This window comes from Gallinula chloropus, assembly GCF_964237585.1.
Source record: "Gallinula chloropus genome assembly, chromosome: 18".
Classification (NCBI taxonomy): domain Eukaryota; kingdom Metazoa; phylum Chordata; class Aves; order Gruiformes; family Rallidae; genus Gallinula; species Gallinula chloropus.
Genome location: NC_140103.1, coordinates 2174172 through 2193859, shown reverse-complemented (window position 1 = coordinate 2193859; position 19688 = coordinate 2174172). Strand labels below are relative to the sequence as shown.

At 54.8% G+C, this 19688-nt stretch overlaps 1 protein-coding gene across 2 annotated transcripts in view; it reads left to right on the top strand.

Annotated features, from left to right (window-relative positions):
* The window catches only part of DAB2IP (DAB2 interacting protein), a 44992-nt gene extending 35462 nt beyond the window's left edge, over positions 1 to 9530 (top strand). For both annotated transcript variants that reach the window (XM_084272648.1, XM_084272647.1), the window contains exons 11-14: positions 2539 to 2691; positions 5976 to 6178; positions 7152 to 7239; positions 8929 to 9530. In XM_084272648.1, the coding sequence (XP_084128774.1) occupies positions 2539 to 2691; positions 5976 to 6178; positions 7152 to 7239; positions 8929 to 9096 (612 nt within the window). In that variant the 3' untranslated portion in view covers positions 9097 to 9530. The remainder of the gene's footprint in view (positions 1 to 2538; positions 2692 to 5975; positions 6179 to 7151; positions 7240 to 8928) is intronic.
* The last annotated feature ends 10158 nt before the right edge of the window (positions 9531 to 19688 follow it).

Genomic DNA, 19688 nt, shown 5'->3' with positions numbered 1-19688 from the left:
TCCCGGCTTGGCCTGAGCCAGAGGCCTTCCAAGGAAGGGGACACAGACCGGTGTTGGTTCTCTGCGCTCCTGCGTTGCCTGGCACGCTGGCATGCGACAGCCGCAGGGCGGTAGGTGGCAGAGACACGAAGGCGCTGGCAGCCGTGCCTCTGTCCCGCGCTACCATCTCGTCACTGCTTTGCCTCTCCATGCCCAGGCTCTCATCCCATCCCATAGTCAACCCCGCACCATCTCCCAGACTTGGACCAGGCCCTAATCTCCTCCTGTAACAGAGTCTCCTGCCTCTGCTCACGCCCAGGGCACGCCTGGGTCCCCCTCTCTGTAACCCCAGAGGTGAGAGCAGTGAGGAGGCAGGGTGCTCCCCAGGAGAGTGGAGGTCCTGCTGTGCAGAGTGCCGCAGGGATCAGGTCCCAGGCCCCATGCTGGGCTGCACAGGAATACACTCCACTCTTTGTGGTGCTGAAATGGAAGGCAGTAGGTCACAGACCCAGGGCCCCCTGGTTTTCCTGGCACAGATAGATTGTTTCTCTAGTGCTCATTTATTCATCCTACGTTTCTGAAGTGACTCTATGGGAGATGAACACGGTGGGGCTGAAAGGAAGACCTTTAAAGGTAATGCAAACCCAGGGAATGTGGCTGACTGACAAGAGCTCCCCACATCCCAGCTCGGACATGGAATGAAGGCATCTTCTCATCAGTGTGGTGTCAGAAGAGTTGGCATAACTGCCTCTCCTTCAGAAGGCAGCCGTGGGGGCCGTGTCAGGCTGTTTTATCAGCCCCATCTGGAGCTGTGCTGTGCATACACATTGATTCCTGAGCACTGACAGTAGCACAGGCTGTGCAGCAGCCTTTGTGCAGCGAGGATCGATACTCATTAGGCGCAGAGGCCACAGAGCTCTGCAAGCACCACCAGCCAGTTTGGTAGCAGCTTCTTCCAGCAGAACCACAGTGGACTCCAGGTGACCTTTGGAAAGCCCTGGCCAAGCTGTGCTGGCAGATCTTCCTTCACTCACCCCTGTAGTCCTGTCGAAGTGTCCCTCAAGACCTGAAGCCCTCAGAGTGCCTCTCCTAACCTTAATCTGTGCAGCTTCAATGTTATCAGCATCTCCAAACCATAATGACACTTCTGGCTCATAATTGTGGCATTAAATGCTGTTTGAGAACAGAGAAACCTCATTTTAGCTGAAGTCCATGGACCTTATTCCTGCCAGTAAGAAGCTCCTCGACTTCTCTAAGTTCGTCTGCTGAGCTGACTTCCAGACAGACCCCAGCCAGCTGGGCTGTGCTTGCTGAGTTCTTCAGGGAAGAGGAGAGGCAGAAGGCCCCGTGCATGGTTGGCTGAGCTCTGTTCATCGACATCCTTTACCAGTGGCCTTCCCACTGCTGAAGTGAATCTGGGTGGTCACTGGAGCCAGTTCTGAGCAGCCACCAGCAGTGCCCGAGCTGGAGCCTCAGGAGGGAGCAGAAAGCTGCACGCTGGGGCTGGGGTGGGGGGATTATGGCCCATGGTATTCATGGGCTGAGTCTGAAATGTTGGATTTCCAATTCTGGAGGTAGAAGACCAGACTGGAAGAGGGCCAGTCCCAGCCCCACTGAGGGGGTTTAACCAGCCCCCACTCCTGCCCGCAGAGCCCCGGTTCTGCTGCTTGCTGGTGACGGGGTTTCTCTGCCATCCAGGGGATTGAATGAAGGGAAGGCCCCGACATCTCTGGCTTGTTAACTTGAAGTCCATTGGCCAAGTCATCCAGATCTCTTGTGCTCATCCAAGAAACTGTTTACTGCAGTTTATATTGAGCCAGGGTGGAGGGGAAACACCTGGAGAGTTGCTGTCTCAGCCTTGTAATGTGGTTGGAAAATATTTAGGCTGTGCTGTCTGCAGTCCCTGCCCAGGCTGGGACAGAAGAGCAGCAGCCATGGCTCCAGCTCTGCTCCTTGAGCTACCTAGCTGCATGAACAAACCTGGATGAACTGCTGAGGTGTTCAGCACTAAGACCCCTCCAGCATGAGAAGTGCAGTGAGTGCCTCAGCTGCAAGGAAACCTTTGTTCTCCGGGACGCACCCGTGTGATGGAGCGTGGGGTTCCAGCTGGCAGGTCTGGTTTGATCCGTACGAAGTGGCACAGCAAGAGAAGAGATGGTTTGATACAGGAGGCTGAAGAGTTGGGTGAAATCTCTGCTCATGGGGTGACCATACCACATCAAGCCACACCGTGTGCCTGCAGCTCAGCAGCTCCACTCGTGTCCCTCTGAGGGGACAGGACCAGCTCAGGAACCCAGCCCCTTCAGCAGGACTTTGTACATCTCCTCTGTGGGGGTGGCATAGGGAAGGATTTGCTCTGTCAAAGGCTAAAATACTGTGCCAGTGCAGAACAGGAGGTGTTCCTACCCCAACCCCAGCCGCTCTGGTAGCTCAGCCGTGTTGGTTGCTGTTTGAGCAGCGTGGGAGAGGGCTTGCTTGGAAGGAAATTCTCACTCTCCAGCTTCATGACCATTTCTGTTACAGGTTTTTCTTTTGTTATGGTTGTATGTTTCATTGTAGGCCCCTTCTCCTGTGAACCCCAATGCCCTGGACCGCACTGCTGCTTGGCTTTTGAATATGAACATGCAGTTTTTAGAAGATGAAAGCATTGACCCAGATTCCAAGCACAGGGATAAGCTCAGGAATAAGGACGAGCTCAGCCAAGCAGAAAAGGTAAAACCTGATTGGATTGAAACAAGTTTCTAAATAGAGAGAGGATTTCCTTGAATGTCGCTCGTCTGAGCACCCTGGGGACGTGGTGGGCTGTGTGTGGCAGTCACTGCCCAGGAGAGAGGGGTGCCTGGGTGCTCTGTGCCTGGCTGCTCAGCCTCCCAGGGCACTTCTGGGGAAGGGCTGGGAGGTTTTTCACACGTGCAGTGAGTCGATTTACCCTTGGATGGAAGCAAGAAAAAGAAATAGGAGCCAGGAATCAAGCACTGGTGCTGCTGTGCAGCAAGCTCTGAAGCCAGCAGTGCCTGTTAACCCCCTGGCTGCAGGGGCACACAGCTTAAAAGTCAATTAAACCCACCTACAGCAGAGGAGAGAGTAGGATGTGGGTGTCCTCGTGCCTCACACTGGGGATGTGTGGCAAGAAACAGCTTCTACACCAGAAGGCTGTAAATAGACCTGAAAATCGAGTCCCTGTTCTGGTCCCAGAGCCAGCACTGGGTCTGGGGTGACTTCAGTGACGCTGCCCGAGCTGTGTCACACAGCCAGCTGTGGCTGTTGAGAGGCCAGCTCCAGAGTATTCCATGGGAAAAGCAGGGCAGAGACAGAGCAGGCTGGATAGAGCTGAAGGAGGAGGGTTAGAAATAAGGACCTGCCAGCTGGGAACTGGGAAGATCCCATCTTTGCTGACGCTGCTCCTGCAGGGTGGTTTCTGAGCTGCCCGGCTCTGCCAGCACCCTGCAGCTGGGCATTCGGGGTGTTTCCTCAGGGTGCTTCTCTCCTGTCACACCAGTGTCACCCCGTGTCACCACCCAGTCCCACAGAGCTGCAGACATCACCCTCCCTGAGCTGCTTTCCTGTTTTTCCAGCACAGACACGCTTCTGGTGTTGTTACAGTAGCCTCCCTGCTCACACTGTGCTGTGCACTGTCGTTTTGGGACTGTCACTCCAGTACCATGCTGAAGGCAGGTATCGTAGGGACTGGGAGGGCCAAGGTGGTGGCTCCCAGCTGCCCCAGTGCAGGTGTGGCAGAGATTTGTGAGGCTTCACCCCATTTTTTTTACCAGTTTGCTGCTGCTTGGGTATCCCAGTACATACCCAGCCACGTACCGATCTCAGCACGGCCGAGAGCGGGCCGTGTAGAGCAGGCTGTGTGTGCAGAGCCACAGCCATCCCGACACCCACCCAGGCAGCGAGGCTGCAGGCAGCGAAGTGCAGAGCTTGCGGGGTGCTGTGTCATTGTGCACCGGGTTAGAGCAGCGTTTGGGCACCGAGGGGCTGCAGAAAGGGCACATCCCCTCCCTGGCTCCCTTCGCTGTGAAACGGGCTCAGCTTTGGCCAGGTGGGTGCTCACAGGGGCTGCTCTCCTCCCACACCAGCCCGGGGGGCCACTGCGCCCTGGGATGTGCCAGGCTCCCCCCATCCTGTGCAGGGAGGGGCTGCCCAGCATGGGCCCTGTGAAGGTGGGCAGTGGTGGGGTTACAGCTTCGGACAGTACTGCAGCACACAGGTCCCAGGTTGGGAGGGAGCCCCCACACCCCCCCTCCCCGAGCCTGCTGTCTCATTCCCATGCAGCATCTCCCGTTCCTTTGCTGTCCCATCAGTCACTGACATCCAGGTTGCCATTAGCATAACCTCTCTCCCCATTCCTGTAAGACACGAATGGTAACCGGGAGTGAGACAAGCGCTCTAGAGACAGGAGCGGCTCCTTCGCTCTCTGAGGCCTCTCCTGCTATCATTTGAGCTCACTTACGCTGCTTCTATTTTAAGGCTTAGGGTAGGTATTTAATCCTTCCTGTTCAAGCGACTCCCTTCTGTCTGACTTCAGTGCTTGTGTGCGGCTGCGTGAGCATCTGTGTTCCTCCACCGCGCCCGGTTCCGCGTGCAAGCTGTGGCCTCAGTGTGTGGGAAGAGCTTTGCTAAAGGAAAACCAGGGGGATGTGATGCTCTGTGCCTGGCTCGGGAGGAGCTCAGAGGTCCTGCCCATCTGCCTGCTGCTGCTCCAGTGCTGGGGCAGCTCAAGAAGACAGTCAGCATCCCATGTTTGGAGGCCTTTGGAGTGTGCACAGTTAGTTTGCCCGTCAGCCAGTTGGTCAGTGGAGCTAAACTGGGAGAGCAGTCCCCATGAGATGGGGATCCAGCTGCCTGGTGTGCACACAGCAGCCTGGCTGCGCTCCCCTCGCACGGAGAGCTCCCAGCAGGACTCTCCAAACTGGGACACAACCAGTACCACATTCATTGGCGATGGCCAGAGGGGAAGGTGGATGGCCGGGTAGCCGGGTCAAACCAGAGTCGGGCTCGTTTCTGTCAGCTCCTGGCTCACACTTGAAGCTTCCTACCAGACTTCATGACTCAGAGGGAAGTCTTCTTCCCATATCTGACTCTTTAAAAGCAGCTTGTCAGCTTGCCAGCTGCAGGTTACTTGTTCTGAGGTTATTCCAGTTGAGATTTTAAAGCAATTTCCAAAGATAATGTCTGAAATGAATCTGGTTTTGGTAGGGATGGGCACTGGATTTTCCTTTAGCAAAGCAGGCTGTGGTGAATGCTGTGCTGCTCAATAGCTGGACGTAGCTCTGCTGGCTTGGAAAGCTCCTGCTTTTTTTAGTTGCTGAATGTGATTCTGCTGCTGCTGGTTTTTAGCTCTGTATGAACAGCACGAGTGTTGGGGGTCTTGGCTTCATGCAGCAGCTCTTCTTGGCTTGGAACTCCAGTTTGATGGTGGTGTTTAAAAGGCTGGGTCCCCAAGGGCTGTAGTGCTCACTGCCCTCACCTCGACCAGGGGTCCCTGCTTTGTGCCGAGGCGGTGCTGGCCTACATCCATCGCCAGCAGCCTGGCAGGAGGCAGGCAGCACTACCAGCTCCTGCCTGGCTTCCAGCAGCTCCAAAGCACCCACGTTTATTGTCATAACCTGAAGAGCTCCTGTGTAAACCCAAACTCCCCGCCGGTGGCTGCGTTCGGCCCCGCGCTGTGGGTGTGAGGAGGACGCCAGGCGCGTTTCCCTCCGCTCGCTCTAACCTGCATCCCCCCTGTGAAATGCCAGACTCTGCTAACAACCCGTTCTCTGAACCTGCCAGTGACCTGCCTGCCCAGTGGGAACCAGCATCGCTCCTAGTGCAGTGTGGAGAAGACTGAAGAGGAGGTGTCGGCGAGCGGGGTTATCTCATACGGGTTTGCAGCTAGGAGAGGGGCATGGGGGGGTGTGGGGAAGGAAACCCCAGCATGGGAAAAGCCCTCCTGATAACATTCCACGTGTGTTTTCTCCTCCTGTGTCTGTCCTTGCGTGCTGTAGTACCAGCAGGACCTAGTGGTGCTGCAGGACAAGCTCCGCATCTCCAACAAGAAGCTGGAGGAATATGAGACTCGCTTCAAGTGCCAGGAGGAGACAACCCAGAAGATGATGCTGGAGTATCAGGCCAGGCTGGAGGAGAGCGAGGAGCGGCTCCGCAGACAGCAGGAGGATAAGGAGATCCAGATGAAGGGCATCATCAGCAGGTACAGGGGAGGTGGGGGGCTGGAGATGACAGGCAGGCAGCCTGGCTGGCGTTAGAGCTGACGCCAGCTCAGGAGAACCAGGTTCCTTTGGAGCTGCAGGCAGGTTTCCCATTTTCCAGCATTTATTCGCTTCCTGCCCTCCTGAGGGGCAGATTTCAAGCCCCAACTCTTCAGGCCCCCCCCATCAGTGTTACCTGGGACAAGGCAAAGCCTGACAGTTTCCTAACTGACAGCTTCAGGAGGGGGGAGCTGGCCCACCCCAGTTTGGGGGGGATCCAGCAGGCTGGTTCTTCTGTTCATAGGAGCAATAGATGCAGTGATCAAAACCTCCTTTTCCTGATACTTAACTACAGATCTCATCACTGTAAATCCTTACCCTGAATCCCTCTCTCCCTGCCAGTGGGATGCAGTGATTACACTCCTCCAGGACATGGACCATTCTGGGACAGTGACCTGCCCCTTCCCCTGAGCCAGTCAGCCCCCCAAACGGTCCTTCACTGTTCTGTGTCACTTGGGCCCTGGGGCAGTGTGCTGTAGGCATCTCTAGGGAAGAGTAAGAGCCAGAAACAACCCTGGTTCTGAGCTCATGCTTTGTGTGTAAGAAGGGGTAATGCTGATGACCCCTTGTGCCCTTGGTGCTGGAATGCACAACTCCAGGTCCATCTCCCTGTGTGCCTCAGCACTGCAATTTCAGAGGAGACAGTTTGACCTCCTGTAGGTGATGGGGGCTGCTGTGTGAGACCAGGGCTGCCTGTAGCCTAGCTGCTCTGGCATGTCACCCCCCTTCAGAGATCACCCCTTCACATCCCTTCAGAGATCACCCCTGTGCTGCTTTCGTGTCAGCAGCAGGAGGAGGTGATGTGTGTCATTCACTCTGGGTGGCTGATGCAGACGTGGATGAGGCAAGTGTCTGCTACCTGGGCTTAGCTGAGCCTGACAGATGTCACTCTTCTCTTGTCTGCTCGCTGGCCAGGCTGATGTCAGTCGAGGAGGAGCTAAAGAAGGACCATGCTGAGATGCAGGCTGCTGTGGATTCCAAGCAGAAGATTATTGATGCACAGGTGAGTCCTGGATCCCAAGGGCTGCAGCACTTCCAGGTGAGCCTGCCAGCCTGCAGCCTCCCTGCCGTGCTGCAGCGCCCGCCAGCGCAGCGAGCCTGCGCGAGGGCGAGTCAGCGCCGGGCTGCGCTCAGTGACAGGGCAGGTCACACACTTCAGCAGGACACAATGTGCTGTCACAGCATTGGCAGCCATCCTGCTCTTTGGGAGCTCAGCAGGTGACACAGGGGACAGTGTGGGTGGCAGTTTAGGGCAGGCTCATGCCCACAGTTCAGGCCGTTTGGGGAAGAGTTGCACCCTCGCTGGCTCAGGCTCAGGTCCCCAGAGCGCTGCTTGGTGCTTCATGTTCCAGCACTGCTTGCAGGACCTGGCTGCAAGGAACATAAGGCCTGGCCAGAGCAAAGCCAGCATGGTTTTCCAGCCTTTGGCTTGTGGTTTTTATGCTTGAGAAGCTCAGTTACTGCTGCAGCTTCCAGCAGCAGAGGAGCATCAGATCTTGGGTGCAAAACACAACACTTGGAAAGGACAACCTGAGAACACAGCCCATAATCTTCTCATTTGTGTCTTAGCAGCGTGTGGCTAGGTGATAGTATACTCTAGGCTTACTCCTAACAACCCTATTAATCACTTGTGAGTCACTCCTCATGACTAATTTACTCTATAGCTAATTGAGAGGAGATGAGACAGTAGTAACTTAGCCAAGGGAATTGCTGTGGTTCTGCAGAGTCATTTGTTCAGAGCTGGGAAATCATCACGTTCCCTCCTGTGCTGGGCAAAGCCTGGCAGACACAGGGGTGTCAGAAGGTGCCAGCAGGGCAGGGTGCAGCCTCACCAGGCTGTCCTGTCTCCTGCCACCTCCTGTGGTACCTGTGAGGCTTTTTTGTCATCTCAGGCTGTGTGCAGGTGCCAGGCACGTCCCAGGTTACTCCCTGGCACACAGTGCCCCTCTGAGCTGGTTCAGTTCCCTCCTGCTCAGGGCAGGTAGAGAAGGGTGACGGCTCGTTCGCTGTCACAGGAGGCTGCAGCATGGAAGCTCTTGCTCCCATCACAACGATACTGTGATTGGTGAGGGTTGCCATCAGAGCCACCCTGGGAGGCCCCAAGTCATATAAACTATTAATTTACACTAACAAAATCAATTAAATGCTGACAGGAATAGCTACCTTGGGAGAGAGCTGAGTTTTAGGAGAGGAATCTTACCATCTTTCTAAGAGCTGCAGCTACAGCAAACAGCACTGTGAGTTTCTGTGTAGCTGAGGAATTAGAGAGAAGATGTTCTCTCTGTCTGGTTCAGGGGGGCTGAAATGAATTCGGTCACATGTGGCAGGCAGAGCACAGTTGTGGCCCCAGATTTAAAAACACTGTGTAGCACTTAAAGGCCCCACAGCATGAATGCCACAGGGAAGGAGCTACCCAGAGAGGGGGGTGGGTGCCCCATCCCTGGGGGTGTTCCAGGCCAGGCTGGATGGGGCCCTGGGCAACCTTGTGTAGCTCCAGGCCTGGAGGTTGGTGGCCCTGCCTGTGGCAGGGGGTTGGAGCTCTGTGATCCTTGGCCAGACCAATCTGTGATCCTGTGGGTCTACCCTGCTCTGAGAGGCTTCAGCATTGCTGTGCCAGGACAAGCCCCCACTTTGGGGGGGGGGGTCCCCAGGTGCTTCCCCTGACTCTTCCCCTCTTGCCGTTCCTCTGCAGGAGAAACGCATTGCTTCCTTGGATGCTGCCAACGCACGGCTAATGAGTGCCCTTACTCAGCTGAAAGAGAGGTACAGCATGCAGACACGTAATGGGATCTCCCCCACAAACCCAACTAAATTGCAGATTACAGAGAATGGAGAATTCAGAAACAGCAGTAATTGTTAACCCTGGAGGGTGCTGCCGGAGAGGAGGCCTGGCCAGAGAGACCGTGCAGCAGCAGGTGTGAGCCGCGGCTTCCAAGAACGGCTGCTCTCCCCCCCCCAGAGAAACCAGCTCCTTCCTGCGGACGGCGCGCTGGACTCAGCCTCTGTGGGAGATGCTAATGCCAGCAGCACGTTGAGGGGACGGAAAGATCGAGTGTGAGATGAGTGGCATAAGGAAAATAACATATATCTGAGAATCGCTGTCACTGTTGGATATAAATCAGTGTTTAATGTTTAAACAGAAGTAACCTTTTTCCTTCCAAACGCCTCCCCCCTCCCAGCAAGGAATAACGTCCTTGTCACTGCAGTAAAGCCACACGGAGGGAGCTGGGCAGAGCCCTGCAGCAGTGGCCCAGTGAGCCCAGTTCAAGCGTGGTGCTGGGCGTAGCCCGGCGAGGGCTGGCAGCGCAGCTTGGCCCGCTCCTCCTGTGCCTCCCCCCGGAGCGCAGCCCCCTCCCAGAGCAGCCCCCAGCCCAGCTGTCTGTCCTTACGTAGCGTTTGTCAGGCCACTGGTTTGTACAGCAGGTGACTGTCCACAGGGCACTTGTGCAGCTAATTAGTGTTTAATTACCCCCGCCCACGTAGGGAGCACAGTCCAGAGGAAGGGTCAGGGCGGTGTGGCAGCCAAAGGGTGCTGCGTGGGGCACCGCGGTGGCAGGGAGCTGAGAGGGGGTGTGACTGGCTCTGCCGAGGCTGGGGGGGTCCCCAGGCAGCCCAGGGCGGCAGAGCCACTGGCAAGAGGACTGGTGCCTGGTGCCTGGGACTTGATTCCTCTCTTCAGATGCTGCTCTCACAAGGGGAAGAGTCTTCATAAGCAATAGTCCCCAAGCTGTGCCAGAGGAACAGGGGCTGGATTTCCTGGTGCCCATTGTGGTGGAGGGGGAGTGAGGGGCTCTGTGAAATGGCCAGCATCTAGCTTGACACAGGGTTCGGTGTGGGGATGTGATGCTCTGTGCAGAGATATTTTTACTGTTTCTGGGGAGAAAAACTGACAAAGAAACAAGAAAAAGGCCTGAAGAACCATGAAGATCGGTAATTGTATCTCTTTTCTTTCACAGTATGCATTAGAAAAAAAAAGATCCCATTTTCTGGAATACTGTCCTCTTTAAATTGGGAATGAGCACTGCATGGAAATTAACCGGCTCGAAGAATGTAAAACATGGTCATAAGGGAGTAACCACCAAGAACAGCAGCCACCACCGAAACCCCCCTGTCAGGAGCACTGTGCAGGCATAAGCCAGGATTAGACTTTCCTGACTGCTGAATCGCAGAGTGGGCACATTCAGACCCGTTGTGCTCAGTGGAGGGGTCAGCTCCCTAACGGGGGGTCGTGCCGGTGCCCTGCCGCCACGCTGTGTTTGTTGCTTTGTGGTTTGTTTTTATTTTTCAGTTAGTACTTCCCTGACTCCCAGTCCCAGAGCAGGTCACTGGTACCAGGAGGCAGAGAGGTCTCTGCGCTACGGATGACAGTGTACAGTACCTCTGCTTATTCCTCCCACTAAAGTTCTAACACACTGCTCAACGCCTGGCCTAGCTCCTCCTGCCACGTGTAAATGTACAAAGGGAGTAGGATGCACCCTGAGCTTTGCACAGCTTAGGTACCATCTCCAGCCTCACACCACTCAGGCTCCCTGAGCAGGATGCTGCCTGTAAGCTCTGTGTGGCCGTGCCACCCCCTCAGCCCTCAGGCTCTTTCTTTAGCACCATTCTGCCACCCGCACTCGCTCTCACAATTAAAGCTGCTTTTTGGGAGGGTGGAGGGGTTTGGTTTCGATTTTGTTTTTTCCTAAACATTTTTCCATTCCCTGGAAGCCCTGGGCCAAGCCCAGTGCAGCTGGGTCCTCAGAGGAGCGAAGGTGGTACCGACGCCGGCAGCGTGGTGCAGTCACACAGCACACCCCAAACGGAGCCCCTGGGAGCAGAGTACTAACTCGGTATTTATGGCAAGTACTGTGGTGTTGTGGAGACTTAGCACAGCTAAGAGACTTAGCACACCTCACAACAGTGACATGGTTACAACTGGAGAAGGACCCAGACAGGGCAGGGGCACACGGGGGCCTGTGAACCGCTGGGTACGGGTGCATACAGCTGCTGTTGCCTCAAACCCAGATAAGAACCCTGCAGAAAGACTGTTTTAACCCTGCTGGTGCCCTGAGCTGTGTGTTTAGAGCTGATCTTGGGTTTTAAGGGCTTAAATACCTGTGTTGCGAGCGATGGAAGTGTTTTCCCAAGAGCTGTACTGTAGAGGAAGGGAAGTGCTGGCAGGGCACCCACCAGCAGCACCTTCCCAGTCAGTCACACACAGGAGTCATTCCGGGCTGGGGTCCGTGTTCTCTGTAAGTGCTGGAAGAGCAAAACACCCCCAGACCCAGTGGTTAGACCTAAAGCTAAGGGCAGTGTACCTTCATGTTCTCAACCACAAGCTGAGGTGCTGCTCCCCCCACCCCCATTGGCAGAACCTCCTGGTTACCCCAGGGGATCACTGACCTCAGGGTCTGCTGGTGCCACAGGGACACGTAAAGCCAGCGAGGAACTAAAACTCTTACAAAGTTCCAGTGCCAACACCTCCTGGAGTTGGTGCTTAGTTTCTTAGGCCAGTATGAAATGAAATGAAAACTGGGACTAAGTCTTGTTACAGTAGAGATTCTCAACCTCCCCCCCTCAGCCCCCCCCAAGCCCCACCCTTTTCCCCATTCTGCTGCCCCACAGCTGTCAACAACTGGACCTAACCAGGACCCTCCCCATAAAGGTTGGGGGGGGCTTGGTGAGGTCCAGGCTCCGGTCAGTTCTGTTGCTCCAGTTTGTGTTTCTGTTATTTATAAACTGTACATGTGTGTGTGGGTGTGTGTGTGGGTGTGTGGGGGTGTGTGTGTGCACATGTGTGTGCACGAGTGTGAGCGGGAGCCAGTGCCCCGTGCAAGCCCCGTGCAGCCCCCACGGCCTCACAGCTGGGGGCTGGAGTGGCCCTTCCAGAGGTGAGCCCAGGGGGTGAGCCGGGCGCAGCGCCCGCGGTGCCGGTGGCTCCGCTTCCCTTCCCGTTCCTGCGCTTCCTACAGTACGAGGCTGTTCTAGTGCAAACGCGTCCCAGTGTGAGCAGAATGAGCACACACACCCATCCTTAGCCTAACACAAGTCTTAAGCGTTCCTTTTGTAAATGTTCTCCGTGTTCCTGTACCGTATCAATCTCACTAACGGCTGTATATAGTAACTGACTGCTGGTGCTGCTTATTGGGGCAGGATTTGGCTGTATCTCACTGCTGTTTTGGAGGGGGTGGATTCCAGCCATCAGATCTGGATCCGGACATGGGTGCTGAGCGCAGCCTTCTCGCACTGGGGATGTGGGGGAAGGGGGCAGGGATCCAGATTTGGGGTTGGGCCACCTCAGGGGTTCTGTTCAGAGGGTTTTGATTTGGGGTTTTGTTAAACTGTAGTGAACATGTCCCAAAAAACCGAGCAAAGCTTTGTGTGACAGGGGTGAGATGGCCTGACCAGTATCCCAGGGTCACTGCAGAGTGTAAGTATCTGGGACAGGGATTGAGGCATCAGTGCCAAAAGATCGGAGGGACCTGAGTCCTTCCCCACACCAGTGACCACTAGTGTAGGCACCAGCCCCTTTTGCACCAGGTAAAGCAAATCCTGCCCCCCATCCAAAGAGTCTGGTGTCACTCCCCATTGTCATACCAGCCTGGCTGGTTTTGTTTTCTGCCTTTGCAGCTCTAAAGCACTGATTGCACTGTAAGAACACAGGGAATGCTCTGGCCTGGCAGCCAGCCCCAGAGGTGGCTGCAGGGGGCAGGACACAGGTTCTGCTACTCCAAAAAGTAAAGGGAGGAAAGCAAAAGTGGATGGGAGGGAAGCATCCTAGGAAAGCAATCAGCAAGTAAGCCATCATGCCCAAAGTTTAGGGTCCTCACAGGCTTTTTGCCCCCTATTCCTGATGACCCTACCCAGATGGACTAGGAAAGATCCTGAGGTCTCTTCTGTGGTGGCCAAGGAGAGGACAGGTAGTCACAGGAGATGGAAAAGCACCATGTGCTCAGCCAGGAGAGCCACAAGGTACGGCTCAGCGGCTGGATCTGCACGGGGCTCATTCCCACAGCGATCCCAGGGCAACTGCCCCTCTCTGGCAGTGGCACCCACAGCCAGCAGTGCCCCAGCAGCTCCAGCACTGTCACTGCCCCATCCCTAACAGGGCTCTGCCTAGAGATGGGCAGCAGAAAGGCCCAAGGGACCAACTACAACACCATCCCTGGGGTGGGTGGCAGGGTCCCTCCTTCCCACCCACAGCACATTAACCCCTTCCCCAAAGGTCTGGAGCAACACAGGCCTCCACCCGGGTCAGCGCTAGGACCAGATGTGGCCTCAGGGCCACCAGGAGATCCCAGAAGTGGCAATGCCCATCCCCAGGTGGGTCTCTGGCTCTCCAGAGCAATGTTAGAGGAGGTTCCTTGGCCCCAAGGCTTGGGTGGGTGGAACCTGCCCTGCTCCAAGCCCCAAAAGCCCCCCCAACCCTGCACAGGTAACTGCTGCCTTTTCCCTTTCCCACACCGGGGTGGGGGGGTTGGAAGGACAGCAGCAGTGTGCTAACACACAGCTCCTGAGCTTTACAAACCAAACCCAATCTGGAGGGCGTTGTACAACGTTCAGAAACAACCACACTTTGAAGGGGGGGGGGGGTGGGTTTGCATTCAAACATCAGCTTCTACAGACCACCCCAGCTCGCCAGCGCTGTAAATCCCGTGTGGTTCTGCATCAGCTTCCCGTAGCCCCAGTGCAGTCTCCATGTTCACATATTCCTTTATCATACATCACTGTGTCTTAAGATATACCTCTCTCTGTATATCTGCTTAGGCTGATACTTGTTCCTGATAAGCAGTCGCTATGTTTTATATCCTCTTATAAAGAAAAACAAATCTTTTTTTGTAAGTATGTTTAAAAACAAACAAAAAAGAGCAAAGTGGAAGTGTTTGCTGAATCTCCTTCAGCTCCTTTTAAACTATGTAATAATGTACAGAGAAAGTTGTTGGTGTTCAAAGAAATGATGTGGCTGTGCAATTTATGTACATTTGCAATTAGAAATATTAAAGATTTATTTAGATATTTTACCTAAGTGCCCCAGCACCTCTACTCAGTCATTTCCAGTCTCTGGAGCGTTGGTGCATGCTGGCCTCACACACACTCAGAGGGGAGACAGATGAGTCTCCCCATCTCACCAGATAGATGACGGGTCTCCCAGCACCTCCCTGTGTGGCACCCAGCACAGGGCTGGGGGTGCTGGGCACTGGGACACAGAATGAGTCACAGACTCATTCGGGTTGGCAAAGACTCCGAGATGATCTCATCCAACCGTCCCTCTACCACCTGTGCTACTTATTAACCCACGTCCCCAGGTACCTCACCCAAGGGCTCGCTGTCCCCGCAGCTTGGCCAGGAGCCACCCCCCACCCCCCCCCCCCCCCCCGAGTCAGGCATGTTTGCTGCAGCAGCAGTGAGAGGCCAGACAACAACTCTACAGGAGGCAGCAGCAAACGCTGGCGGCTGCTCCACCAGCTCCCTCAGCAGCCAGTGAGCGAGGGCCAGAGCCCAGCCTCAGCCCGGCCCGAGGGTGCAGAGCAGGCCAGGCACATCCCACACACAGAGGTGACTCTGGGCAGGCACAGCAGGGGCCTTGAGGGGACAGGGAAAAGCACCCTGCTTGCTCTACTGGCTGAATTCTGTCCCCAGAACGTCCCTGTCACCACACAAAGCCCCTTCTGCAGCCCCCGGGCGTGCACACCTGCCCACACCAGGGCTGCACTTGGCCTTGTGCTGCCTGACTGACCCGACTGGAAGGGCTCCTGCTGCCCACACCCCCCACCCGCTGCCCCCTCCTTGCTTCACCCTCTCCAGCAGAAGGAGCAGAAAACTTGGAGGAGAGTCATTAAAATCCTGGGCAGCATCAGCACCTCTGCCTCATTAACATCACCATAATTAGCTCCTCAGAGAGAGGGAAGAAGACAGGCTGCCTGCACCAGAGCGACAGGGGAAGTGGAGAGAGCCTGTGGCTCTTCAGTGCTCAGACAGCAGCTCTGCTGCTGCTCTGGACCCAGCTGCTCGCTGGGGTCTGCTGGCTCCCAGCAGCGTGAGAACCCTCTGCTGCAGCGTCTGCCAGCACCCAGCAGCTGCCAAAAAAGAGGAGGCAAAACCACCCAGGCTGAAATCCTCCCTGCCTTCTCCCTCAGACCCCTCCTGCTGACCCTGCAGTGCTTTACACAGTCCCCAGCATTTAACCACCTCCACCCCTTCAGCAGGAGCCCCTGTGCTGGGTGCAGGCTGCACCAAAGGCATCATTTCCATCACAAGGTGCACACGCAGCCTGTGCTGCCCTCGCAGCCCCCCCATGTGTCACCCAGCTCTGCCAGCAGCTCCCCACAGTCCAGGTCACAGCGACTGCTCCGGCTGCAAGAGCCCTGCACATCTTCCACACTTAGCAACACGCTCAGCACTCCCATACCAATGTGCTAACCAACCCCTCTTCACAACACACAGCTGCTCAAACCATATTCTGTGCCTGCAGCCCGGCCCCTGCAGCACAGCTCCCTTGGGAAGGTCCCACCAGCTCCCCAGCACACAGCTCTGTGCCTCGGTGCTACCAGGCTGGGCTGAGGAGCTCTCGTGGCTCCAAGTTTAACCTTCTTCATTCTGAAGGTTGAGAGTGAGAGAGATAAAGCACCAGCGCAGGAGACGCAGGGCAGCTCAGAAGCTGCTGCGAGGGATTAGTCAGTGACACCTCAATTTGAAGAAAACCTCTTCAGCAGGCTGTTACAGCTTCATTAGAGCAGAGCAAGACTCTCAGCTGAGCATACCCAGCACTGCTCTGTGCCTGCAGCAGCTTCCACCTCCCCTCTGCTCCACATGAGCCATGAGCAGCCCCAGCTCTGGCCGTACCTCACACATCCCAGCAGTGAGCAGCCACCGCTCCCCAGGGCACCATCTGGGGCTCAGGGTCTCCTCAGCCACCACCCACCTCAAATCCAGGGAAGCCATGGGCTTCCAGCAGCTTTGCCAGGGGTGTGGCAAGGGGGGGTCCTGCCCACCACACAGCCAAGCACAAAGCGGTGCCACTGACACAGAGGTGACAGCGTTAAGTCAGCACTTGTCAGTGGCTCAAGGAGCTGTTCTGTTTCAGGGAGGGGCAGGGATGATGCTCAGAGCATCTTTCTGCTCATCCCATAATACTCCCCAATCTTTGCTCCTGTCAAGCATCTTTCCCTGCCCGTTTTGCCTTCAGAAGCTGTCAGCCCTCTTCACCACACCATGCAGACATCAGCATCCTGGTGGCTCCAGGGGGACATGGAGCTGCAGCACAGCTCTCCCCAGGCCTCCACTGGGCTGCAAAGCCAGGCAGCCCATCTCCCCCCCGCACACACCAGCCCAACCTCCACAGCAAACACCCTCTGGAGAAGGAGCTCGAGGGCAGGCAGCAAACAAACCCCTGAAGTTCCCTGCCAGAGCAGTCAATAGCGACAGGCAAGCCGAAAGGAAGGGCTGGAAGAACAAGGCTCATTAGGGGAAACTTGTTGTTTGTGCTAATTAGATCATTATCTGGAAACTGCTATTGACGTTGCTATTTCAGCTCCTGTTCACAACTTTGTTTTATCCATGTCTATCGACCACCCACGCCCTTCTGCATCCTGCAGGAAGGACCGGTGGTGCTGGCCCACAGCCACCACAGAGCCAAATTGACCACAGCAGTTTATTAGGCAAGCTGAGAAGGAAAACTGTGGAATTGGGAAGAAACACAGCAAAGCAGGATGGAAAAGAAACCAAATCCGAGGGAAGCAGATTGTCACTGCCCATCAGGCAGGGATCAGAATAAGGTCAGACAGAGCACTGGCTAGAAACGAGGAGCTGTGATGGTGAGGATGGAAGGCATCCCTAGCTCATGCCATGATGAACAAGAGCAGCAGCAGTGAGGCACCATCCAGGCAGGACCCTGCAGGCAGCTGCCCCTCCTCCGGCAGCTGGTTATACCGCCCAGGCAGAGTCCCAGCAGGTAGGAGCCATGTCCCTGCCACTGCCACCACAGAGGCTCCAGCCCCTGAGGATCAGAACATGCACCTACCCTGCTGTCAATGAACCACACTGGGCTCGGGCTGGAGGAGGAGGAAGAGAACCCTCCTCATCAGGAGGGTTTCCAAGCTGTCCTCACCGGTCTCCAGGAAGGAGGCTCTGACCCTCCAATGGGCTCAGCATGACTAATGCCAAGGGGAGCAGCCGGCTAACGGGATTCAGCAGCATGCTGAGGTCACAGGCTCCAGCTGGAGGGCAGGGCCTGGCTCTCCTCCCAGCACCAAGCATGCCACAGGCCTGGGGCCTCCCTTTGAGCTGTGTGTACGTACCTGGAGCGCGTGGCAAGCAGCACGATCTGCCAGGTGCATGGTAACTGCTCCCAAAGCACGGGGCTGGAACGGGGCGTGCTGGGCTTGGGGCAGTTACAGTCTCAAGAGCCCAACACTCATAAATGGAACAGCAAGCACCATGTTAGCCTCTGGAAAGAATATACAGAGAAGGACTGTTAAGACCCCGAACCTGCTATTGCTCTTGCTAGAAGGTACCTCTGGATTAACAGCTTATCAGTGCCTGCGCGTTCGTGTTCTGAATGAAGCGTCCCTGGTCAGTATATTGCGTGTGCACAGACTGGTTACTTAAAGGCTGTGTGAAATTACTCTGGATGCTAAATAATATTCAGAGGAAATTGCATTAGATGGGAGGGAAGAGAAATGTGACTTTGTCATTAAGTCTCCTAAGTACCCTCTTGTTTCATTCCCCTCCTCCCCTGAGAGTAACACGGCATTCAATTTTCCAATTACACAAATGCATGAACACTGGATTACTAGAGGCAGATAATTGAATATTTTGACTGTTCTACAAGGGACCCTTCATATGTGAAGTGGGAGATAAACAGGACATATCGCGCCTGCCTGTGCACACACAGGCTATGAAACAGACCCAGAGAACAGAAAGATCTCCCAAACAGAGAGACCTTCCCTGTGTTCACAATGTCCAGCAGTTAATTTATTGCACGGGTAACAGGGTAGCTTATACAACAGCAAAACCTGGGTGTGTTAGGCCAGAGACTGCACTCCTGGAAAGCCGCAGGGAAGGGCGCTCGCAGCTGTAGCATTTCAGATCCCACTCTCCTGAGCTCTGTCTTCACAGGACATCAATCACAGGGTAAGAGTCACCATACGCTGCTTTCTAGTTACCCACTGCCAAGAGCAAGATGAATGTCAGATGTCACAGAACGAGGAGCGACCATTTTCCAGCCTGGGAACGTCTTTAAGTGTGTTACAGAGAAAGTGTGAAGAAAGAAAAAAAAACTGACTGTTTCACCTTCATTTGTTGTGGCAGGTGCCAGCCCTTGAGCCTGGCGTTTTATCTCCATCCTGCAATCATCTTTATGAAACTTAGACCAGGCTGAGGGCAGTGACATCAGCCTGAGATTGGCCTACACACAATGCAGAGAATGGCAAACTGTTGAAGGAAGAAAAGGTCACCTACTGCTGCTCTTAGAGCTGGTGTTAGAAAGGACCCTCAAGAAGAGTGCAGATATGGAAACCATGGTCCATTTCTTAAAAAACTGAAACTTCTCTGTACAAGCCCAGCAGCCTTCTCTGTACAATCCCTGTACAGCCCAGCATTCTCACCAAGACACCCTGTTAAATAATATAGATCGAACTTGTACAGTTATACTGCTGTTTATAGGAAAAATATAAATAATATGTGCAAAGACCACAAAATAAATAAATAAAGCCTGCTCTAGGTGTTACTGCAGGTCCAAGTAGAGCAATACATGCAAAAGGCAAAACTTAAGCAAACCTCAGATACACTTAGTCTGGCCTAAAGTCAGCGACAGCGTTGGTTCTGCTGGAATTTAATGGGACTCTCATGCCCCTGCAGTGTAAAGCTTCAGCAGAAGTGGAGCTGAGAAACACCCCCAGCCTCCCCAACTCACCGAGTGTGACTTAGTGAAGTAATGTTTTTCTGTGGATAACCGTGCGAGCTTATTAGTTCTGTGGAAGCAAAAGGATAAATGCCTTTAGTTTTCTTTAAAAAATTAACAGTACTTATCATGGCAAAGACATGTACAAAGTAGAAGCCAAAATAGGATTTCAGTGTTTCAAGACTGACTGTAAAAAATAAGTGTATTGACAAGTGACCAGATGGGAATTTATTCTGGCCCAGGCCACCAGAAGAAGAGGGTCAAAGCCTGAAGTCTGACACAACCGTAATTCCAGGCTTCAGTTTTCCAAAGTCCACAGCTGGTATTTGGGACTGGAACTCCTGAGTTTCCACAATAGGTCCAAAGCAACACAAATTCTTCTGATGTGCAACCAGCCTCACGATGCTGGTTACCATCCCATGGGATTTTGGTCCTTGTCTTCCAGGTGCTTCTCCATACGCTTGGGATGAGAGCGCAGCTTGTCACATGGGTACTGTAGGTCCAGGAGAGAGGCAGACACAAGCCACTGCCAGGGCCAGCATTGGAGAATGGGAGCTTGCAGTACTTTT